The 20,199-nt window shown below is 38.3% G+C and overlaps 5 protein-coding genes across 5 annotated transcripts; 4 read left to right on the top strand and 1 right to left on the bottom strand.

Annotated features, from left to right (window-relative positions):
- Window positions 1-605: 605 nt before the first annotated feature.
- Window positions 606-1,425, bottom strand: LOC117777016 (hepcidin-like). The gene is made up of 3 exons (XM_034611460.1): window positions 1,256-1,425; window positions 1,091-1,168; window positions 606-912 (listed from the first exon to the last, which is right to left on the bottom strand). Exons 1-3 carry the CDS (start codon window positions 1,337-1,339, stop codon window positions 820-822), a joined length of 255 nt encoding a protein of 84 aa, XP_034467351.1. The 5' UTR covers window positions 1,340-1,425; the 3' UTR covers window positions 606-819.
- A 1,840-nt stretch (window positions 1,426-3,265) lies between these two features.
- Window positions 3,266-4,079, top strand: LOC117777013 (hepcidin-like). Its single transcript, XM_034611457.1, has 3 exons — window positions 3,266-3,429; window positions 3,517-3,594; window positions 3,773-4,079. Exons 1-3 carry the CDS (start codon window positions 3,346-3,348, stop codon window positions 3,863-3,865), a joined length of 255 nt encoding a protein of 84 aa, XP_034467348.1. The 5' UTR covers window positions 3,266-3,345; the 3' UTR covers window positions 3,866-4,079.
- A 3,114-nt stretch (window positions 4,080-7,193) lies between these two features.
- LOC117777015 (hepcidin-like) lies at window positions 7,194-8,009 on the top strand. Its single transcript, XM_034611459.1, has 3 exons — window positions 7,194-7,359; window positions 7,447-7,524; window positions 7,703-8,009. Exons 1-3 carry the CDS (start codon window positions 7,276-7,278, stop codon window positions 7,793-7,795), a joined length of 255 nt encoding a protein of 84 aa, XP_034467350.1. The 5' UTR covers window positions 7,194-7,275; the 3' UTR covers window positions 7,796-8,009.
- Window positions 8,010-14,957: 6,948 nt separating this feature from the next.
- LOC117777014 (hepcidin-like) lies at window positions 14,958-15,773 on the top strand. The gene is made up of 3 exons (XM_034611458.1): window positions 14,958-15,123; window positions 15,211-15,288; window positions 15,467-15,773. The coding sequence occupies exons 1-3, from the start codon at window positions 15,040-15,042 to the stop codon at window positions 15,557-15,559; spliced, it is 255 nt and encodes an 84-aa protein (XP_034467349.1). The 5' UTR covers window positions 14,958-15,039; the 3' UTR covers window positions 15,560-15,773.
- A 3,066-nt stretch (window positions 15,774-18,839) lies between these two features.
- Window positions 18,840-19,655, top strand: LOC117776460 (hepcidin-like). The gene is made up of 3 exons (XM_034610389.1): window positions 18,840-19,005; window positions 19,093-19,170; window positions 19,316-19,655. The coding sequence occupies exons 1-3, from the start codon at window positions 18,922-18,924 to the stop codon at window positions 19,439-19,441; spliced, it is 288 nt and encodes a 95-aa protein (XP_034466280.1). The 5' UTR covers window positions 18,840-18,921; the 3' UTR covers window positions 19,442-19,655.
- The last annotated feature ends 544 nt before the right edge of the window (window positions 19,656-20,199 follow it).

Raw genomic sequence — 20,199 nt, 5'->3', positions numbered from 1 at the left:
GAGCACACATTCCGTCGCCATCTTTAGGTCAGCAAGGCTCAATTTGACTTCCTGGTCTTCAAGCTTGAGCAACAGCGTTTAAACCACTGCCATCATGTTGGAGGTCAAGATGCTGAAGTTCCTATTTGGTATATGGGCAACAAAAACTCCTTTCGGGAGCTTTCGGATAGATTTGATGTGTCTCAGTACAGCTCATTGGTCCATCCTGGAGCTGCTCCACACACTCTGCTCACTCACTTCCTCCTTCATCACCTGGACCAATAAGTGTGAGAAGTGAGCATATGCTGCAGCTTTTGCAGGGATCTATGGAGTTAATGATGTTGTGACACTTTATATTCAAAAGGTGAAAAGTTAACTTCCTTGTGATGTCATAATACTCTGCAACACTAATTATATTTTGGTCATTATTCAACCATAAACAATGCAGCAGGAGATTCTCTGCTCAGACCTGCTCACAATAACACAGATGTGGGGCAGGAGGCCTGAACAGCATCATCCCTCATCACCAAAAGCTCCACTCATATATACACTGGGGCATAGAATAATAATATTATAAGAGTTGTAAAAACTGAACGGATGTAAAAACATATTCAAAACACAGTAAATCAAAGGAGCATTGACATTTATTGAAAATACACCTTAACAGAGAAAATATGTGGGTGATACAGTCACATCTCTGAACACTTAACTACACCATGAACAAATGAGTAACACCATTAAACTATCACATGCTCTACCAGAAATATGTATATAGTTCAATGAACTTTAAGACAAAAGGCAAAACAAATGAATATTTGATGGTTGTTGGAGCAGGAATCCTCAGAATCTGCAGCAAAGTCCACAGACACCAGGTCTGCAGCAGCCGCAGCAGAACTTACACTTAAAGCCACGCTTCTGTCTGTTGTATGGCATCTGTGTGAGAGACATGAGACATGAGGAGACGTTCATCAGCATCATCATAACTTACTGTGTTGGTTTTCTCTGCTCGTGTAAACTGAGCTTCAGGGCACTTTTGTGACTAAAACACATTCACTTCCATCTGAAAGATCTGATGTGAATTGGTTTGATCCATTCAGTGAACTGAACCTACCATCCACAAGTCCACTGATGTCTCCTGATGTTCAGCAGCTGCATTGTCATTGCTCACTGCCTCCTCCAGCTCTTGTACCTGATAAAGAAGAAATCAAGTCTCAGTATGTTGATGAGAGATTCAAGGCTAACAAGCAAATGAAACGATCTGAAGTCAGGTGCTTACCTCAGGAAAGGTGGCAGAGCTCTGCTGGATACAAATAAAGACGAGCACGACGGCCACTGTGACTGCAACACTGAATGTCTTCATCTTTGAGAGTTTGACTGAGTTAAGTTGTTTAGTTCTTTGACTCTGCTGGTGACTCCTGTCAGCTCCTGAAAGTTCACCTGTCTGATGGTTGAACGTGCACTGTGCTGGTATTTATACTGACTTAGGACACTGTTTCCTCATCACTGACAGTAATTACTCGGCCTGCTTTCAGGAACAGACACAATTCCCTGCATCCACACTGGGAAATCCTGCAGTTGGGAAACTCCAGACAAATGTCAAAGTCTCTTTTTGCCCCATTTATGTAAAATTACAAAATAAAACATGGACTTTTGTCTCTTTCCCTGGGTTTAATAGACCCCTTACATTTTTCACCAAATCCGTCAAGTTTGTTTGGACATATTTCTAAAACTATTGAAGACACATAATAAATGTTGATTCTTTACTAAACATAGTTTTGGCCACACCTAAAGAATTTATATTTGAAATTTATGTCAAAGATTTCACACAGTCTAACAGGATACATCATAAAAACACACAAGGCTATATTCAAGCAGCAATGTCTTTATTGATAATACACCTTAGGAGAGAAAATATGTAGAATATACAGTCACATCTCAGAGAAGGACAGTGTGACCAAATCAGTAATACCCTTAAAGGTGGATGGTTAATTTCTGTGGTCATGAAGGTGGCTCAGAGAGCACCTCCACCTGGAGCGTATGGCATTGCTTTATATATTCATATATATATTAGTAGTGGTAATAAAGAAATCATTTCCTGGACAAAAAATCATGCTAGTCTAATGCTTTCATGAACTACCTATAGATCCACTAATATCTACACTGGGGCATGGAAAATAATATTTTGAGAGTTGCAACATGTAAAAACATATTCAAAACACAGTATATATACAAAGGAGCAAAATAATATTGAGTCACCCACATATTATTGCCCCATTTATGTACAATTACAAAATAAAACATGGACTTTTGTCTCTTTCCCTGGGTTTCGTAGACTCCTTACATTTTGCACCAGATCCGTCATGTTTGTTGTGACATATATGGACGTATTCAACATTGATTCTTTACTAAACATAATTTTGGCCACACCTAATGTATTTATATTTGAAAATTATGTCAAAGATTTCACACAGTCTAACAGGATACATCATAAAAACACATTAGGCTATATTCAAGCAGCAATGTCTTTATTGATAATACACCTTAGGAGAGAAAATATGTAGAATATACAGTCACATCTCAGAGAACTACAGTGTGACCAAATCAGTAATACCCTTAAAGGTGGATGGTTAATTTCCTTGTGACATCATACCCTATATATTAAATATAAACACTTGGACTTACTATAAACTGATACTCGGCTTTAAAATCATTATTACATTTCCTTAAATTTAAAATCATATATATGTCCATACTGCTCGTGTGGTGTCATCCACGTGTCCGCATGCCCCGACATTCATATTCGACTCGAAACAAGGTCATTTACACCATGATTTTAGCCAAAAAGACATTGCTGCTTGAATATAGCCTTGTGTGTTTTTATGATGTATCCTGTTAGACTGTGTGAAATCTTTGACATAATTTTCAAATATAAATTCTTTAGATGTGGCCAAAACTATGTTTAGTAAAGAATCAACATTTATTATGTGTCTTCAATAGTTTTAGAAATATGTCCAAACAAACTTGACGGATCTGGTGAAAAATGTAAGGGGTCTATTAAACCCAGGGAAAGAGAAAAAAGTCCATGTTTTATTTTGTAATTTTACATAAATGGGGCAAAAAGAGACTTTGACATTTGTCTGGAGTTTCCCAACTGCAGGATTTCCCAGTGTGGATGCAGGGAATTGTGTCTGTTCCTGAAAGCAGGCAGAGTAATTACTGTCAGTGATGAGGAAACAGTGTCCTAAGTCAGTATAAATACCAGCACAGTGCACGTTCAACCATCAGACAGGTGAACTTTCAGGAGCTGACAGGAGTCACCAGCAGAGTCAAAGAACTAAACAACTTAACTCAGTCAAACTCTCAAAGATGAAGACATTCAGTGTTGCAGTCACAGTGGCCGTCGTGCTCGTCTTTATTTGTATCCAGCAGAGCTCTGCCACCTTTCCTGAGGTAAGCACCTGACTTCAGATCGTTTCATTTGCTTGTTAGCCTTGAATCTCTCATCAACATACTGAGACTTGATTTCTTCTTTATCAGGTACAAGAGCTGGAGGAGGCAGTGAGCAATGACAATGCAGCTGCTGAACATCAGGAGACATCAGTGGACTCGTGGATGGTAGGTTCAGTTCACTGAATGGATCAAACCAATTCACATCAGATCTTTCAGATGGAAGTGAATGTGTTTTAGTCACAAAAGTGCCCTGAAGCTCAGTTTACACGAGCAGAGAAAACAAACACAGTAAGTTATGATGATGCTGATGAACGTCTCCTCATGTCTCATGTCTCTCACACAGATGCCATACAACAGACAGAAGCGTGGCTTTAAGTGTAAGTTCTGCTGCGGCTGCTGCAGACCTGGTGTCTGTGGACTTTGCTGCAGATTCTGAGGATTCCTGCTCCAACAACCATCAAATATTCATTTGTTTTGCCTTTTGTCTTAAAGTTCATTGAACTATATACATATTTCTGGTAGAGCATGTGATAGTTTAATGGTGTTACTCATTTGTTCATGGTGTAGTTAAGTGTTCAGAGATGTGACTGTATCACCCACATATTTTCTCTGTTAAGGTGTATTTTCAATAAATGCCAATGCTCCTTTGATTTACTGTGTTTTGAATATGTTTTTACATGTTGCAACTCTCAAAATATTATTTTCCATGCCCCAGTGTAGATATGAGTGGATCTATAGGTAGTTCATGAAAGCATTAGACAAGCATGATTTTTGGTCCAGGAAATGATTCCTTTATTACCACTACTAATATAGTAGTATAGTAGCAGTGTTGAGCAAGTTCACACCTCTCATGAACTAGTTCAAAGTTCAGTTCATACAAGTAAACATGAATAGTTCACGTTCATAGTTCACCATTTAAATTCTGAACTAGTTCATAGTTCAGTTCATTTCATAGTTTTAAGGTGGAAAGTGAGAATGAAAGACTTAACTTGTTTTTTAAAGAAAACTTTATCCATCACTACCCCTTGCCTTAAACTGTACTTCATATGTATCAATTCCTAAAAGAAATGTTTTTTTTAATTTCTTTTAATTATTGCTAATTTTGCCTGTTTATTTATTCATACCCTGCACGAGTTTGTCTACCTGTTGCTGGGAAATCCTACCCTTGAAGGCTGCAGACAACGTGGTTTGGGTCATTTGGGGCTGTTGGCAGGGGGTCTTGGTCTTTTTTTGACTTTCAATTACTTGGAGATAACTTTTTAGGCTAGCTGGATGCTTCAGCTCCACAAGCCGTTTTAAATTAAATGCGGATGAGGCTGACGTCCAGACTTGCTTTTTCAGCGCAGGACGACACAATTTGCACAGAAAGGTGAGATTTGTAAAAATCCCGCAAATAATAATAAGGTGCATCGGATGTAGTCGCTGAGTCTGCGTCTCTGCTTTCACTTGCCATTTTTATATGAGACCGAGAGCTGTTGTCTTGGAATACGTTGCTTGTTTGGACTACATGTGTGTGCGATGAATCATGGGTAACGTAGTGCGAAGTCGAGTTAGTTGGTTTAGGTTAGGCTACATCGCGGAGATGTTACGGGCACTGAGCAACGACATGGTGCAAGCGTTCGATTTAGACAGCGTCTCTCCTCAGGAGAAGGAAAACATTCCGTAACGTTTTAGCGAGACCTCAGATAATATGAACGTGTTCACCGTTCAAATTCATTATTTGTCACTAAGTTGCGTTCAGTTCATCGTTCTCATAAAAATGAACGTGTTCAATGAACGCGTTCTTTTGAACTCGTTCATGCACAACACTGTATAGTAGTATATATATATATATATATACATAAAGCAATGCTATACGCTCCAGGTGGAGGTGCTCTCTGAGCCACCTCCATGACCACAGAAATCAACCATCCAGCTTTAAAGGGTATTACTGATTTGGTCACACTGTACTTCTCTGAGATGTGACTGTATATTCTACATATTTTCTCTCCGAAGGTATATTATCAATAAAGACATTGCTGCTTTAATATAGCCTAGTGTGTTTTTATGATGTATCCTGTTAGTACGGTGGCCCTGAGAGCTCAACGCACTGCAACTTAAGAAAACACATGCAAGTAGACAAAACACATGCAAGTAGACAAAACACATGCAAGTAGACAAAACACATGCAAGTAGACAAAACACAAGCAAAGTAAGAAAACATCTTCTTCAATTTGACAACACAACACAACACATTACGCACAACACAACACATTATAGAAACGCGCTGCAATTACTGAAAACGACAATGGAAGTGTTTCCAGGGGACAACTAAAAGTGATGGATAGGTCCGGTTGTTTAATTGTGTGTATTTCATTGTATTTCATATGTTTGAATTGGCAGGCTAATAGTAAGCAAAACGTCAACGCTCGGTTAACATTAGACATCTGCAGTTATATCTGAATCATGCGATCACAATGTTAAAATAAACCATTTAACAACTCCAAACTGCGGCAGCAACAACAACCGGACGTGTCCATCACTTTTAGTTGTCCCCTGGAAACACTTCCGTTGTCGTTTTCTGTAATTGCAGCGCGTTTCTATAATGTGTTGTGTTGTGCGTAATGTGTTGTGTTGTGTTGTCAAATTGATGAAGATGTTTTCTTACTTTGCTTGTTTTTTGTCTACTTGCATGTGTTTTCTTAAGTTGCAGTACGTTGAGCTCTCAGGCCCACCGTATGTTAGACTGTGTGAAATCTTTGACAGATTTATCAAATATATATTATTTAGGTGTGGCCAAAACTATGTTTAGTAAAGAATCAACATTTAATATTTATCTTCAATAGTTTTAGAAATATGTCCAAACAAACATGACGGATCTGGTGAACAATGTAAGGGGTCTATGAAACCCAGGGAAAGAGAAAAAAGTCCATGTTTTATTTTGTAATTGTACATAAATGGGGCAATAATATGTGGGTGACTCAATATTATTTTGCTCCTTTGTATATATACTTTGTTTTGAATATGTTTTTACATGTTGCAACTCTCAAAATATTATTTTCCATGCCCCAGTGTAGATATGAGTGGATCTATAGGTAGTTCATGAAAGCATTAGACTAGCATGATTTTTTGTCCAGGAAATGATTTATTTATTACCACTACTAATATATATATGAATATATAAAGCAATGCCATACGCTCCAGGTGGAGGTGCTCTCTGAGCCACCTCCATGACCACAGAAATTAACCATCCACCTTTAAGGGTATTACTGATTTGGTCACACTGTACTTCTCTGAGATGTGACTGTATATTCTACATATTTTCTCTCCTAAGGTGTATTATCAATAAAGACATTGCTGCTTGAATATAGCCTTGTGTGTTTTTATGATGTATCCTGTTAGACTGTGTGAAATCTTTGACATCATTTTCAAATATAAATTCTTTAGGTGTGGCCAAAACTATGTTTAGTAAAGATTCAACATTTAATATTTATCTTCAATAGTTTTAGAAATATGTCCAAACAAACATGACGGATCTGGTGAACAATGTAAGGGGTCTATTAAACCCAGGGAAAGAGAAAAAAGTCCATGTTTTATTTTGTAATTTTACATAAATGGGGCAAAAAGAGACTTTGACATTTGTCTGGAGTTTCCCAACTGCAGGATTTCCCAGTGTGGATGCAGGGAATTGTGTCCTGAAAGCAGGCAGAGTAATTACTGTCAGTGATGAGGAAACAGTGTCCTAAGTCAGTATAAATACCAGCACAGTGCACGTTCAACCATCAGACAGGTGAACTTTCAGGAGCTGACAGGAGTCACCAGCAGAGTCAAAGAACTAAACAACTTAACTCAGTCAAACTCTCAAAGATGAAGACATTCAGTGTTGCAGTCACAGTGGCCGTCGTGCTCGTCTTTATTTGTATCCAGCAGAGCTCTGCCACCTTTCCTGAGGTAAGCACCTGACTTCAGATCGTTTCATTTGCTTGTTAGCCTTGAATCTCTCATCAACATACTGAGACTTGATTTCTTCTTTATCAGGTACAAGAGCTGGAGGAGGCAGTGAGCAATGACAATGCAGCTGCTGAACATCAGGAGACATCAGTGGACTTGTGGATGGTAGGTTCAGTTCACTAAATGGATCAAACCAATTCACATCAGATCTTTCAGATGGAAGTGAATGTGTTTTAGTCACAAAAGTGCCCTGAAGCTCAGTTTACACGAGCAGAGAAAACAAACACAGTAAGTTATGATGATGCTGATGAACGTCTCCTCATGTCTCATGTCTCTCACACAGATGCCATACAACAGACAGAAGCGTGGCTTTAAGTGCAAGTTCTGCTGCGGCTGCTGCAGCCCTGGTGTCTGTGGACTTTGCTGCAGATTCTGAGGATTCCTGCTCCAACAACCATCAAATATTCATTTGTTTTGCCTTTTGTCTTAAAGTTCATTGAACTATATACATATTTCTGGTAGAGCATGTGATAGTTTAATGGTGTTACTCATGTGTTCATGGTGTAGTTAAGTGTTCAGAGATGTGACTGTATCACCCACATATTTTCTCTGTTAAGGTGTATTTTCAATAAATGCCAATGCTCCTTTGATTTACTGTGTTTTGAATATGTTTTTACATGTTGCAACTCTCAAAATATTATTTTCCATGCCCCAGTGTAGATATGAGTGGATCTATAGGTAGTTCATGAAAGCATTAGACAAGCATGATTTTTGGTCCAGGAAATGATTCCTTTATTACCACTACTAATATAGTAGTATAGTAGCAGTGTTGAGCAAGTTCACACCTCTCATGAACTAGTTCAAAGTTCAGTTCATACAAGTAAACATGAATAGTTCACGTTCATAGTTCACCATTTAAATTCTGAACTAGTTCATAGTTCAGTTCATTTCATAGTTTTAAGGTGGAAAGTGAGAATGAAATACTTAACTTGTTTTTTAAAGAAAACTTTATCCATCACTACCCCTTGCCTTAAACTGTACTTCATATGTATCAATTCCTAAAAGAAATGTTTTTTAAATGTTTTTTTTAATTATTGCTAATTTTGCCTGTTTATTTATTCATACCCTGCACGAGTTTGTCTACCTGTTGCTGGGAAATCCTACCCTTGAAGGCTGCAGACAACGTGGTTTGGGTCATTTGGGGCTGTTGGCAGGGGGTGTTGGTCTTTTTTTGACTTTCAATTACTTGGAGATAACTTTTTAGGCTAGCTGGATGCTTCAGCTCCACAAGCCGTTTTAAATTAAATGCGGATGAGGCTGACGTCCGGACTTGCTTTTTCAGCGCAGGACGACACAATTTGCACAGAAAGGTGAGTTTTGTAAAAATCCCGCAAATAATAATAAGGTGCATCGGATGTAGTCGCTGAGTCTGCGTCTCTGCTTTCACTTGCCATTTTTATATGAGACCGAGAGCTGTTGTCTTGGAATACGTTGCTTGTTTGGACTACATGTGTGTGCGATGAATCATGGGTAACGTAGTGCGAAGTCGAGTTAGTTGGTTTAGGTTAGGCTACATCGCGGAGATGTTACGGGCACTGAGCAACGACATGGTGCAAGCGTTCGATTTAGACAGCGTCTCTCCTCAGGAGAAGGAAAACATTCCGTAACGTTTTAGCGAGACCTCAGATAATATGAACGTGTTCACCGTTCAAATTCATTATTTGTCATTAAGTTGCGTTCAGTTCATCGTTCTCATAAAAATGAACGTGTTCAATGAACGCGTTCTTTTGAACTCGTTCATGCACAACACTGTATAGTAGTATATATATATATATATATACATAAAGCAATGCTATACGCTCCAGGTGGAGGTGCTCTCTGAGCCACCTCCATGACCACAGAAATCAACCATCCAGCTTTAAGGGTATTACTGATTTGGTCACACTGTACTTCTCTGAGATGTGACTGTATATTCTACATATTTTCTCTCCGAAGGTGTATTATCAATAAAGACATTGCTGCTTTAATATAGCCTAGTGTGTTTTTATGATGTATCCTGTTAGTACGGTGGCCTTGAGAGCTCAACGCACTGCAACTTAAGAAAACACATGCAAGTAGACAAAACACATGCAAGTAGACAAAACACAAGCAAAGTAAGAAAACATCTTCATCAATTTGACAACACAACACAACACATTACGCACAACACATTATAGAAACGCGCTGCAATTACAGAAGACGACAATGGAAGTGTTTCCAGGGGACAACTAAAAGTGATGGATAGGTCCGGTTGTTTAATTGTGTGTATTTCATTGTATTTCATATGTTTGAATTGGCAGGCTAATAGTAAGCAAAACGTCAACGCTCGGTTAACATTAGACATCTGCAGTAATATCTGAATCATGCGATCACAATGTTAAAATAAACCATTTAACAACTCCAAACTGCGGCAGCAACAACAACCGGACGTGTCCATCACTTTTAGTTGTCCCCTGGAAACACTTCCGTTGTCGTTTTCTGTAATTGCAGCGCGTTTCTATAATGTGTTGTGCGTAATGTGTTGTGTTGTGTTGTCAAATTGATGAAGATGTTTTCTTACTTTGCTTGTGTTTTGTCTACTTGCATGTGTTTTCTTAAGTTGCAGTACGTTGAGCTCTCAGGCCCACCGTATGTTAGGCTGTGTGAAATCTTTGACAGATTTATCAAATATATATTATTTAGGTGTGGCCAAAACTATGTTTAGTAAAGAATCAACATTTAATATTTATCTTCAATAGTTTTAGAAATATGTCCAAACAAACATGACGGATCTGGTGAACAATGTAAGGGGTCTATGAAACCCAGGGAAAGAGAAAAAAGTCCATGTTTTATTTTGTAATTGTACATAAATGGGGCAATAATATGTGGGTGACTCAATATTATTTTGCTCCTTTGTATATATACTGTGTTTTGAATATGTTTTTACATGTTGCAACTCTCAAAATATTATTTTCCATGCCCCAGTGTAGATATGAGTGGATCTATGGGTAGTTCATGAAAGCATTAGACTAGCATGATTTTTTGTCCAGGAAATGATTTATTTATTACCACTACTAATATATATATGAATATATAAAGCAATGCCATACGCTCCAGGTGGAGGTGCTCTCTGAGCCACCTCCATGACCACAGAAATTAACCATCCACCTTTAAGGGTATTACTGATTTGGTCACACTGTACTTCTCTGAGATGTGACTGTATATTCTACATATTTTCTCTCCTAAGGTGTATTATCAATAAAGACATTGCTGCTTGAATATAGCCTAGTGTGTTTTTATGATGTATCCTGTTAGACTGTGTGAAATCTTTGACATCATTTTCAAATATAAATTCTTTAGGTGTGGCCAAAACTATGTTTAGTAAAGATTCAACATTTAATATTTATCTTCAATAGTTTTAGAAATATGTCCAAACAAACATGACGGATCTGGTGAACAATGTAAGGGGTCTATTAAACCCAGGGAAAGAGAAAAAAGTCCATGTTTTATTTTGTATTTCTACATAAATGGGGCAAAAAGAGACTTTGACATTTGTCTGGAGTTTCCCAACTGCAGGATTTCCCAGTGTGGATGCAGGGAATTGTGTCCTGAAAGCAGGCAGAGTAATTACTGTCAGTGATGAGGAAACAGTGTCCTAAGTCAGTATAAATACCAGCACAGTGCACGTTCAACCATCAGACAGGTGAACTTTCAGGAGCTGACAGGAGTCACCAGCAGAGTCAAAGAACTAAACAACTTAACTCAGTCAAACTCTCAAAGATGAAGACATTCAGTGTTGCAGTCACAGTGGCCGTCGTGCTCGTCTTTATTTGTATCCAGCAGAGCTCTGCCACCTTTCCTGAGGTAAGCACCTGACTTCAGATCGTTTCATTTGCTTGTTAGCCTTGAATCTCTCATCAACATACTGAGACTTGATTTCTTCTTTATCAGGTACAAGAGCTGGAGGAGGCAGTGAGCAATGACAATGCAGCTGCTGAACATCAGGAGACATCAGTGGACTTGTGGATGGTAGGTTCAGTTCACTGAATGGATCAAACCAATTCACATCAGATCTTTCAGATGGAAGTGAATGTGTTTTAGTCACAAAAGTGCCCTGAAGCTCAGTTTACACGAGCAGAGAAAACAAACACAGTAAGTTATGATGATGCTGATGAACGTCTCCTCATGTCTCATGTCTCTCACACAGATGCCATACAACAGACAGAAGCGTGGCTTTAAGTGTAAGTTCTGCTGCGGCTGCTGCAGCCCTGGTGTCTGTGGACTTTGCTGCAGATTCTGAGGATTCCTGCTCCAACAACCATCAAATATTCATTTGTTTTGCCTTTTGTCTTAAAGTTCATTGAACTATATACATATTTCTGGTAGAGCATGTGATAGTTTAATGGTGTTACTCATGTGTTCATGGTGTAGTTAAGTGTTCAGAGATGTGACTGTATCACCCACATATTTTCTCTGTTAAGGTGTATTTTCAATAAATGCCAATGCTCCTTTGATTTACTGTGTTTTGAATATGTTTTTACATGTTGCAACTCTCAAAATATTATTTTCCATGCCCCAGTGTAGATATGAGTGGATCTATAGGTAGTTCATGAAAGCATTAGACAAGCATGATTTTTGGTCCAGGAAATGATTCCTTTATTACCACTACTAATATAGTAGTATAGTAGCAGTGTTGAGCAAGTTCACACCTCTCATGAACTAGTTCAAAGTTCAGTTCATACAAGTAAACATGAATAGTTCACGTTCATAGTTCACCATTTAAATTCTGAACTAGTTCATAGTTCAGTTCATTTCATAGTTTTAAGGTGGAAAGTGAGAATGAAATACTTAACTTGTTTTTTAAAGAAAACTTTATCCATCACTACCCCTTGCCTTAAACTGTACTTCATATGTATCAATTCCTAAAAGAAATGTTTTTTAAATTTTTTTTTTAATTATTGCTAATTTTGCCTGTTTATTTATTCATACCCTGCACGAGTTTGTCTACCTGTTGCTGGGAAATCCTACCCTTGAAGGCTGCAGACAACGTGGTTTGGGTCATTTGGGGCTGTTGGCAGGGGGTGTTGGTCTTTTTTTGACTTTCAATTACTTGGAGATAACTTTTTAGGCTAGCTGGATGCTTCAGCTCCACAAGCCGTTTTAAATTAAATGCGGATGAGGCTGACGTCCGGACTTGCTTTTTCAGCGCAGGACGACACAATTTGCACAGAAAGGTGAGTTTTGTAAAAATCCCGCAAATAATAATAAGGTGCATCGGATGTAGTCGCTGAGTCTGCGTCTCTGCTTTCACTTGCCATTTTTATATGAGACCGAGAGCTGTTGTCTTGGAATACGTTGCTTGTTTGGACTACATGTGTGTGCGATGAATCATGGGTAACGTAGTGCGAAGTCGAGTTAGTTGGTTTAGGTTAGGCTACATCGCGGAGATGTTACGGGCACTGAGCAACGACATGGTGCAAGCGTTCGATTTAGACAGCGTCTCTCCTCAGGAGAAGGAAAACATTCCGTAACGTTTTAGCGAGACCTCAGATAATATGAACGTGTTCACCGTTCAAATTCATTATTTGTCATTAAGTTGCGTTCAGTTCATCGTTCTCATAAAAATGAACGTGTTCAATGAACGCGTTCTTTTGAACTCGTTCATGCACAACACTGTATAGTAGTATATATATATATATATATACATAAAGCAATGCTATACGCTCCAGGTGGAGGTGCTCTCTGAGCCACCTCCATGACCACAGAAATCAACCATCCAGCTTTAAGGGTATTACTGATTTGGTCACACTGTACTTCTCTGAGATGTGACTGTATATTCTACATATTTTCTCTCCGAAGGTGTATTATCAATAAAGACATTGCTGCTTTAATATAGCCTAGTGTGTTTTTATGATGTATCCTGTTAGTACGGTGGCCTTGAGAGCTCAACGCACTGCAACTTAAGAAAACACATGCAAGTAGACAAAACACATGCAAGTAGACAAAACACAAGCAAAGTAAGAAAACATCTTCATCAATTTGACAACACAACACAACACATTACGCACAACACATTATAGAAACGCGCTGCAATTACAGAAGACGACAATGGAAGTGTTTCCAGGGGACAACTAAAAGTGATGGATAGGTCCGGTTGTTTAATTGTGTGTATTTCATTGTATTTCATATGTTTGAATTGGCAGGCTAATAGTAAGCAAAACGTCAACGCTCGGTTAACATTAGACATCTGCAGTAATATCTGAATCATGCGATCACAATGTTAAAATAAACCATTTAACAACTCCAAACTGCGGCAGCAACAACAACCGGACGTGTCCATCACTTTTAGTTGTCCCCTGGAAACACTTCCGTTGTCGTTTTCTGTAATTGCAGCGCGTTTCTATAATGTGTTGTGCGTAATGTGTTGTGTTGTGTTGTCAAATTGATGAAGATGTTTTCTTACTTTGCTTGTGTTTTGTCTACTTGCATGTGTTTTCTTAAGTTGCAGTACGTTGAGCTCTCAGGCCCACCGTATGTTAGGCTGTGTGAAATCTTTGACAGATTTATCAAATATATATTATTTAGGTGTGGCCAAAACTATGTTTAGTAAAGAATCAACATTTAATATTTATCTTCAATAGTTTTAGAAATATGTCCAAACAAACATGACGGATCTGGTGAACAATGTAAGGGGTCTATGAAACCCAGGGAAAGAGAAAAAAGTCCATGTTTTATTTTGTAATTGTACATAAATGGGGCAATAATATGTGGGTGACTCAATATTATTTTGCTCCTTTGTATATATACTGTGTTTTGAATATGTTTTTACATGTTGCAACTCTCAAAATATTATTTTCCATGCCCCAGTGTAGATATGAGTGGATCTATGGGTAGTTCATGAAAGCATTAGACTAGCATGATTTTTTGTCCAGGAAATGATTTATTTATTACCACTACTAATATATATATGAATATATAAAGCAATGCCATACGCTCCAGGTGGAGGTGCTCTCTGAGCCACCTCCATGACCACAGAAATTAACCATCCACCTTTAAGGGTATTACTGATTTGGTCACACTGTACTTCTCTGAGATGTGACTGTATATTCTACATATTTTCTCTCCTAAGGTGTATTATCAATAAAGACATTGCTGCTTGAATATAGCCTAGTGTGTTTTTATGATGTATCCTGTTAGACTGTGTGAAATCTTTGACATCATTTTCAAATATAAATTCTTTAGGTGTGGCCAAAACTATGTTTAGTAAAGATTCAACATTTAATATTTATCTTCAATAGTTTTAGAAATATGTCCAAACAAACATGACGGATCTGGTGAACAATGTAAGGGGTCTATTAAACCCAGGGAAAGAGAAAAAAGTCCATGTTTTATTTTGTATTTCTACATAAATGGGGCAAAAAGAGACTTTGACATTTGTCTGGAGTTTCCCAACTGCAGGATTTCCCAGTGTGGATGCAGGGAATTGTGTCCTGAAAGCAGGCAGAGTAATTACTGTCAGTGATGAGGAAACAGTGTCCTAAGTCAGTATAAATACCAGCACAGTGCACGTTCAACCATCAGACAGGTGAACTTTCAGGAGCTGACAGGAGTCACCAGCAGAGTCAAAGAACTAAACAACTTAACTCAGTCAAACTCTCAAAGATGAAGACATTCAGTGTTGCAGTCACAGTGGCCGTCGTGCTCGTCTTTATTTGTATCCAGCAGAGCTCTGCCACCTTTCCTGAGGTAAGCACCTGACTTCAGATCGTTTCATTTGCTTGTTAGCCTTGAATCTCTCATCAACATACTGAGACTTGATTTCTTCTTTATCAGGTACAAGAGCTGGAGGAGGCAGTGAGCAATGACAATGCAGCTGCTGAACATCAGGAGACATCAGTGGACTTGTGGATGGTAGGTTCAGTTCACTGAATGGATCAAACCAATTCACATCAGATCTTTCAGATGGAAGTGAATGTGTTTTAGTCACAAAAGTGCCCTGAAGCTCAGTTTACACGAGCAGAGAAAACAAACACAGTAAGTTATGATGATGCTGATGAACGTCTCCTCATGTCTCATGTCTCTCACACAGATGCCATACAACAGACAGAAGCGTGGCTTTAAGTGCAAGTTCTGCTGCGGCTGCTGCAGCCCTGGTGTCTGTGGACTTTGCTGCAGATTCTGAGGATTCCTGCTCCAACAACCATCAAATATTCATTTGTTTTGCCTTTTGTCTTAAAGTTCATTGAACTATATACATATTTCTGGTAGAGCATGTGATAGTTTAATGGTGTTACTCATGTGTTCATGGTGTAGTTAAGTGTTCAGAGATGTGACTGTATCACCCACATATTTTCTCTGTTAAGGTGTATTTTCAATAAATGCCAATGCTCCTTTGATTTACTGTGTTTTGAATATGTTTTTACATGTTGCAACTCTCAAAATATTATTTTCCATGCCCCAGTGTAGATATGAGTGGATCTATAGGTAGTTCATGAAAGCATTAGACAAGCATGATTTTTGGTCCAGGAAATGATTCCTTTATTACCACTACTAATATAGTAGTATAGTAGCAGTGTTGAGCAAGTTCACACCTCTCATGAACTAGTTCAAAGTTCAGTTCATACAAGTAAACATGAATAGTTCACGTTCATAGTTCACCATTTAAATTCTGAACTAGTTCATAGTTCAGTTCATTTCATAGTTTTAAGGTGGAAAGTGAGAATGAAATACTTAACTTGTTTTTTAAAGAAAACTTTATCCATCACTACCCCTTGCCTTAAACTGTACTTCATATGTATCAATTCCTAAAAGAAATGTTTTTTAAATTTTTTTTTTAATTATTGCTAATTTTGCCTGTTTATTTATTCATACCCTGCACGAGTTTGTCTACCTGTTGCTGGGAAATCCTACCCTTGAAGGCTGCAGACAACGTGGTTTGGGTCATTTGGGGCTGTTGGCAGGGGGTGTTGGTCTTTTTTTGACTTTCAATTACTTGGAGATAACTTTTTAGGCTAGCTGGATGCTTCAGCTCCACAAGCCGTTTTAAATTAAATGCGGATGAGGCTGACGTCCGGACTTGCTTTTTCAGCGCAGGACGACACAATTTGCACAGAAAGGTGAGTTTTGTAAAAATCCCGCAAATAATAATAAGGTGCATCGGATGTAGTCGCTGAGTCTGCGTCTCTGCTTTCACTTGCCATTTTTATATGAGACCGAGAGCTGTTGTCTTGGAATACGTTGCTTGTTTGGACTACATGTGTGTGCGATGAATCATGGGTAACGTAGTGCGAAGTCGAGTTAGTTGGTTTAGGTTAGGCTACATCGCGGAGATGTTACGGGCACTGAGCAACGACATGGTGCAAGCGTTCGATTTAGACAGCGTCTCTCCTCAGGAGAAGGAAAACATTCCGTAACGTTTTAGTGAGACCTCAGATAATATGAACGTGTTCACCGTTCAAATTCATTATTTGTCATTAAGTTGCGTTCAGTTCATCGTTCTCATAAAAATGAACGTGTTCAATGAACGCGTTCTTTTGAACTCGTTCATGCACAACACTGTATAGTAGTATATATATATATATATATACATAAAGCAATGCTATACGCTCCAGGTGGAGGTGCTCTCTGAGCCACCTCCATGACCACAGAAATCAACCATCCAGCTTTAAGGGTATTACTGATTTGGTCACACTGTACTTCTCTGAGATGTGACTGTATATTCTACATATTTTCTCTCCGAAGGTGTATTATCAATAAAGACATTGCTGCTTTAATATAGCCTAGTGTGTTTTTATGATGTATCCTGTTAGTACGGTGGCCTTGAGAGCTCAACGCACTGCAACTTAAGAAAACACATGCAAGTAGACAAAACACATGCAAGTAGACAAAACACAAGCAAAGTAAGAAAACATCTTCATCAATTTGACAACACAACACAACACATTACGCACAACACATTATAGAAACGCGCTGCAATTACAGAAGACGACAATGGAAGTGTTTCCAGGGGACAACTAAAAGTGATGGATAGGTCCGGTTGTTTAATTGTGTGTATTTCATTGTATTTCATATGTTTGAATTGGCAGGCTAATAGTAAGCAAAACGTCAACGCTCGGTTAACATTAGACATCTGCAGTAATATCTGAATCATGCGATCACAATGTTAAAATAAACCATTTAACAACTCCAAACTGCGGCAGCAACAACAACCGGACGTGTCCATCACTTTTAGTTGTCCCCTGGAAACACTTCCGTTGTCGTTTTCTGTAATTGCAGCGCGTTTCTATAATGTGTTGTGCGTAATGTGTTGTGTTGTGTTGTCAAATTGATGAAGATGTTTTCTTACTTTGCTTGTGTTTTGTCTACTTGCATGTGTTTTCTTAAGTTGCAGTACGTTGAGCTCTCAGGCCCACCGTATGTTAGGCTGTGTGAAATCTTTGACAGATTTATCAAATATATATTATTTAGGTGTGGCCAAAACTATGTTTAGTAAAGAATCAACATTTAATATTTATCTTCAATAGTTTTAGAAATATGTCCAAACAAACATGACGGATCTGGTGAACAATGTAAGGGGTCTATGAAACCCAGGGAAAGAGAAAAAAGTCCATGTTTTATTTTGTAATTGTACATAAATGGGGCAATAATATGTGGGTGACTCAATATTATTTTGCTCCTTTGTATATATACTGTGTTTTGAATATGTTTTTACATGTTGCAACTCTCAAAATATTATTTTCCATGCCCCAGTGTAGATATGAGTGGATCTATGGGTAGTTCATGAAAGCATTAGACTAGCATGATTTTTTGTCCAGGAAATGATTTATTTATTACCACTACTAATATATATATGAATATATAAAGCAATGCCATACGCTCCAGGTGGAGGTGCTCTCTGAGCCACCTCCATGACCACAGAAATTAACCATCCACCTTTAAGGGTATTACTGATTTGGTCACACTGTACTTCTCTGAGATGTGACTGTATATTCTACATATTTTCTCTCCTAAGGTGTATTATCAATAAAGACATTGCTGCTTGAATATAGCCTTGTGTGTTTTTATGATGTATCCTGTTAGACTGTGTGAAATCTTTGACATCATTTTCAAATATAAATTCTTTAGGTGTGGCCAAAACTATGTTTAGTAAAGATTCAACATTTAATATTTATCTTCAATAGTTTTAGAAATATGTCCAAACAAACATGACGGATCTGGTGAACAATGTAAGGGGTCTATTAAACCCAGGGAAAGAGAAAAAAGTCCATGTTTTATTTTGTATTTCTACATAAATGGGGCAAAAAGAGACTTTGACATTTGTCTGGAGTTTCCCAACTGCAGGATTTCCCAGTGTGGATGCAGGGAATTGTGTCCTGAAAGCAGGCAGAGTAATTACTGTCAGTGATGAGGAAACAGTGTCCTAAGTCAGTATAAATACCAGCACAGTGCACGTTCAACCATCAGACAGGTGAACTTTCAGGAGCTGACAGGAGTCACCAGCAGAGTCAAAGAACTAAACAACTTAACTCAGTCAAACTCTCAAAGATGAAGACATTCAGTGTTGCAGTCACAGTGGCCGTCGTGCTCGTCTTTATTTGTATCCAGCAGAGCTCTGCCACCTTTCCTGAGGTAAGCACCTGACTTCAGATCGTTTCATTTGCTTGTTAGCCTTGAATCTCTCATCAACATACTGAGACTTGATTTCTTCTTTATCAGGTACAAGAGCTGGAGGAGGCAGTGAGCAATGACAATGCAGCTGCTGAACATCAGGAGACATCAGTGGACTTGTGGATGGTAGGTTCAGTTCACTGAATGGATCAAACCAATTCACATCAGATCTTTCAGATGGAAGTGAATGTGTTTTAGTCACAAAAGTGCCCTGAAGCTCAGTTTACACGAGCAGAGAAAACCAACACAGTAAGTTATGATGATGCTGATGAACGTCTCCTCATGTCTCATGTCTCTCACACAGATGCCATACAACAGACAGAAGCGTGGCTTTAAGTGTAAGTTCTGCTGCGGCTGCTGCAGCCCTGGTGTCTGTGGACTTTGCTGCAGATTCTGAGGATTCCTGCTCCAACAACCATCAAATATTCATTTGTTTTGCCTTTTGTCTTAAAGTTCATTGAACTATATACATATTTCTGGTAGAGCATGTGATAGTTTAATGGTGTTACTCATGTGTTCATGGTGTAGTTAAGTGTTCAGAGATGTGACTGTATCACCCACATATTTTCTCTGTTAAGGTGTATTTTCAATAAATGCCAATGCTCCTTTGATTTACTGTGTTTTGAATATGTTTTTACATGTTGCAACTCTCAAAATATTATTTTCCACGCCCCAGTGTAGATATTAGTGGATCTATAGGTAGTTCATGAAAGCATTAGACTGGCATGATTTTCGGTCCAGGAAATGATTCCTTTATTACCACTACTAATATAGTAGTATAGTAGCAGTGTTGTGCAAGTTCACACCTCTCATGAACTAGTTCAAAGTTCAGTTCATACAAGTAAACATGAATAGTTCACGTTCATAGTTCACCATTTAAATTCTGAACTAGTTCATAGTTCAGTTCATTTCATAGTTTTAAGGTGGAAAGTGAGAATGAAATACTTAACTTGTTTTTTAAAGAAAACTATATCCATCACTACCCCTTGCCTTAAACTGTACTTCATATGTATCAATTCCTAAAAGAAATGTTTTTTAAATTTTTTTTAAAATTATTGCTAATTTTGCCTGTTTATTTATTCATACCCTGCACGAGTTTGTCTACCTGTTGCTGGGAAATCCTACCCTTGAAGGCTGCAGACAACGTGGTTTGGG

Source organism: Hippoglossus hippoglossus, chromosome 16, assembly GCF_009819705.1.
Source record: "Hippoglossus hippoglossus isolate fHipHip1 chromosome 16, fHipHip1.pri, whole genome shotgun sequence".
Lineage (NCBI taxonomy): Eukaryota > Metazoa > Chordata > Actinopteri > Pleuronectiformes > Pleuronectidae > Hippoglossus > Hippoglossus hippoglossus.
This window is presented reverse-complemented; position numbering and strand designations above follow the sequence as displayed.

Coding starts and splice junctions, on each gene's coding strand:
- LOC117777016 (XM_034611460.1), bottom strand. CDS start 1,339: ATGAAGACATTCAGTGTTGCAGTCACAGTGGCCGTCGTGCTCGTCTTT. Junction 1,169..1,255: donor GCTCTGCCACCTTTCCTGAG/GTAAGCACCTGA, acceptor CTTCTTTATCAG/GTACAAGAGCTGGAGGAGGC. Junction 913..1,090: donor CATCAGTGGACTTGTGGATG/GTAGGTTCAGTT, acceptor TCTCTCACACAG/ATGCCATACAACAGACAGAA.
- LOC117777014 (XM_034611458.1), top strand. CDS start 15,040: ATGAAGACATTCAGTGTTGCAGTCACAGTGGCCGTCGTGCTCGTCTTT. Junction 15,124..15,210: donor GCTCTGCCACCTTTCCTGAG/GTAAGCACCTGA, acceptor CTTCTTTATCAG/GTACAAGAGCTGGAGGAGGC. Junction 15,289..15,466: donor CATCAGTGGACTTGTGGATG/GTAGGTTCAGTT, acceptor TCTCTCACACAG/ATGCCATACAACAGACAGAA.
- LOC117777013 (XM_034611457.1), top strand. CDS start 3,346: ATGAAGACATTCAGTGTTGCAGTCACAGTGGCCGTCGTGCTCGTCTTT. Junction 3,430..3,516: donor GCTCTGCCACCTTTCCTGAG/GTAAGCACCTGA, acceptor CTTCTTTATCAG/GTACAAGAGCTGGAGGAGGC. Junction 3,595..3,772: donor CATCAGTGGACTCGTGGATG/GTAGGTTCAGTT, acceptor TCTCTCACACAG/ATGCCATACAACAGACAGAA.
- LOC117776460 (XM_034610389.1), top strand. CDS start 18,922: ATGAAGACATTCAGTGTTGCAGTCACAGTGGCCGTCGTGCTCGTCTTT. Junction 19,006..19,092: donor GCTCTGCCACCTTTCCTGAG/GTAAGCACCTGA, acceptor CTTCTTTATCAG/GTACAAGAGCTGGAGGAGGC. Junction 19,171..19,315: donor CATCAGTGGACTTGTGGATG/GTAGGTTCAGTT, acceptor ATGATGCTGATG/AACGTCTCCTCATGTCTCAT.
- LOC117777015 (XM_034611459.1), top strand. CDS start 7,276: ATGAAGACATTCAGTGTTGCAGTCACAGTGGCCGTCGTGCTCGTCTTT. Junction 7,360..7,446: donor GCTCTGCCACCTTTCCTGAG/GTAAGCACCTGA, acceptor CTTCTTTATCAG/GTACAAGAGCTGGAGGAGGC. Junction 7,525..7,702: donor CATCAGTGGACTTGTGGATG/GTAGGTTCAGTT, acceptor TCTCTCACACAG/ATGCCATACAACAGACAGAA.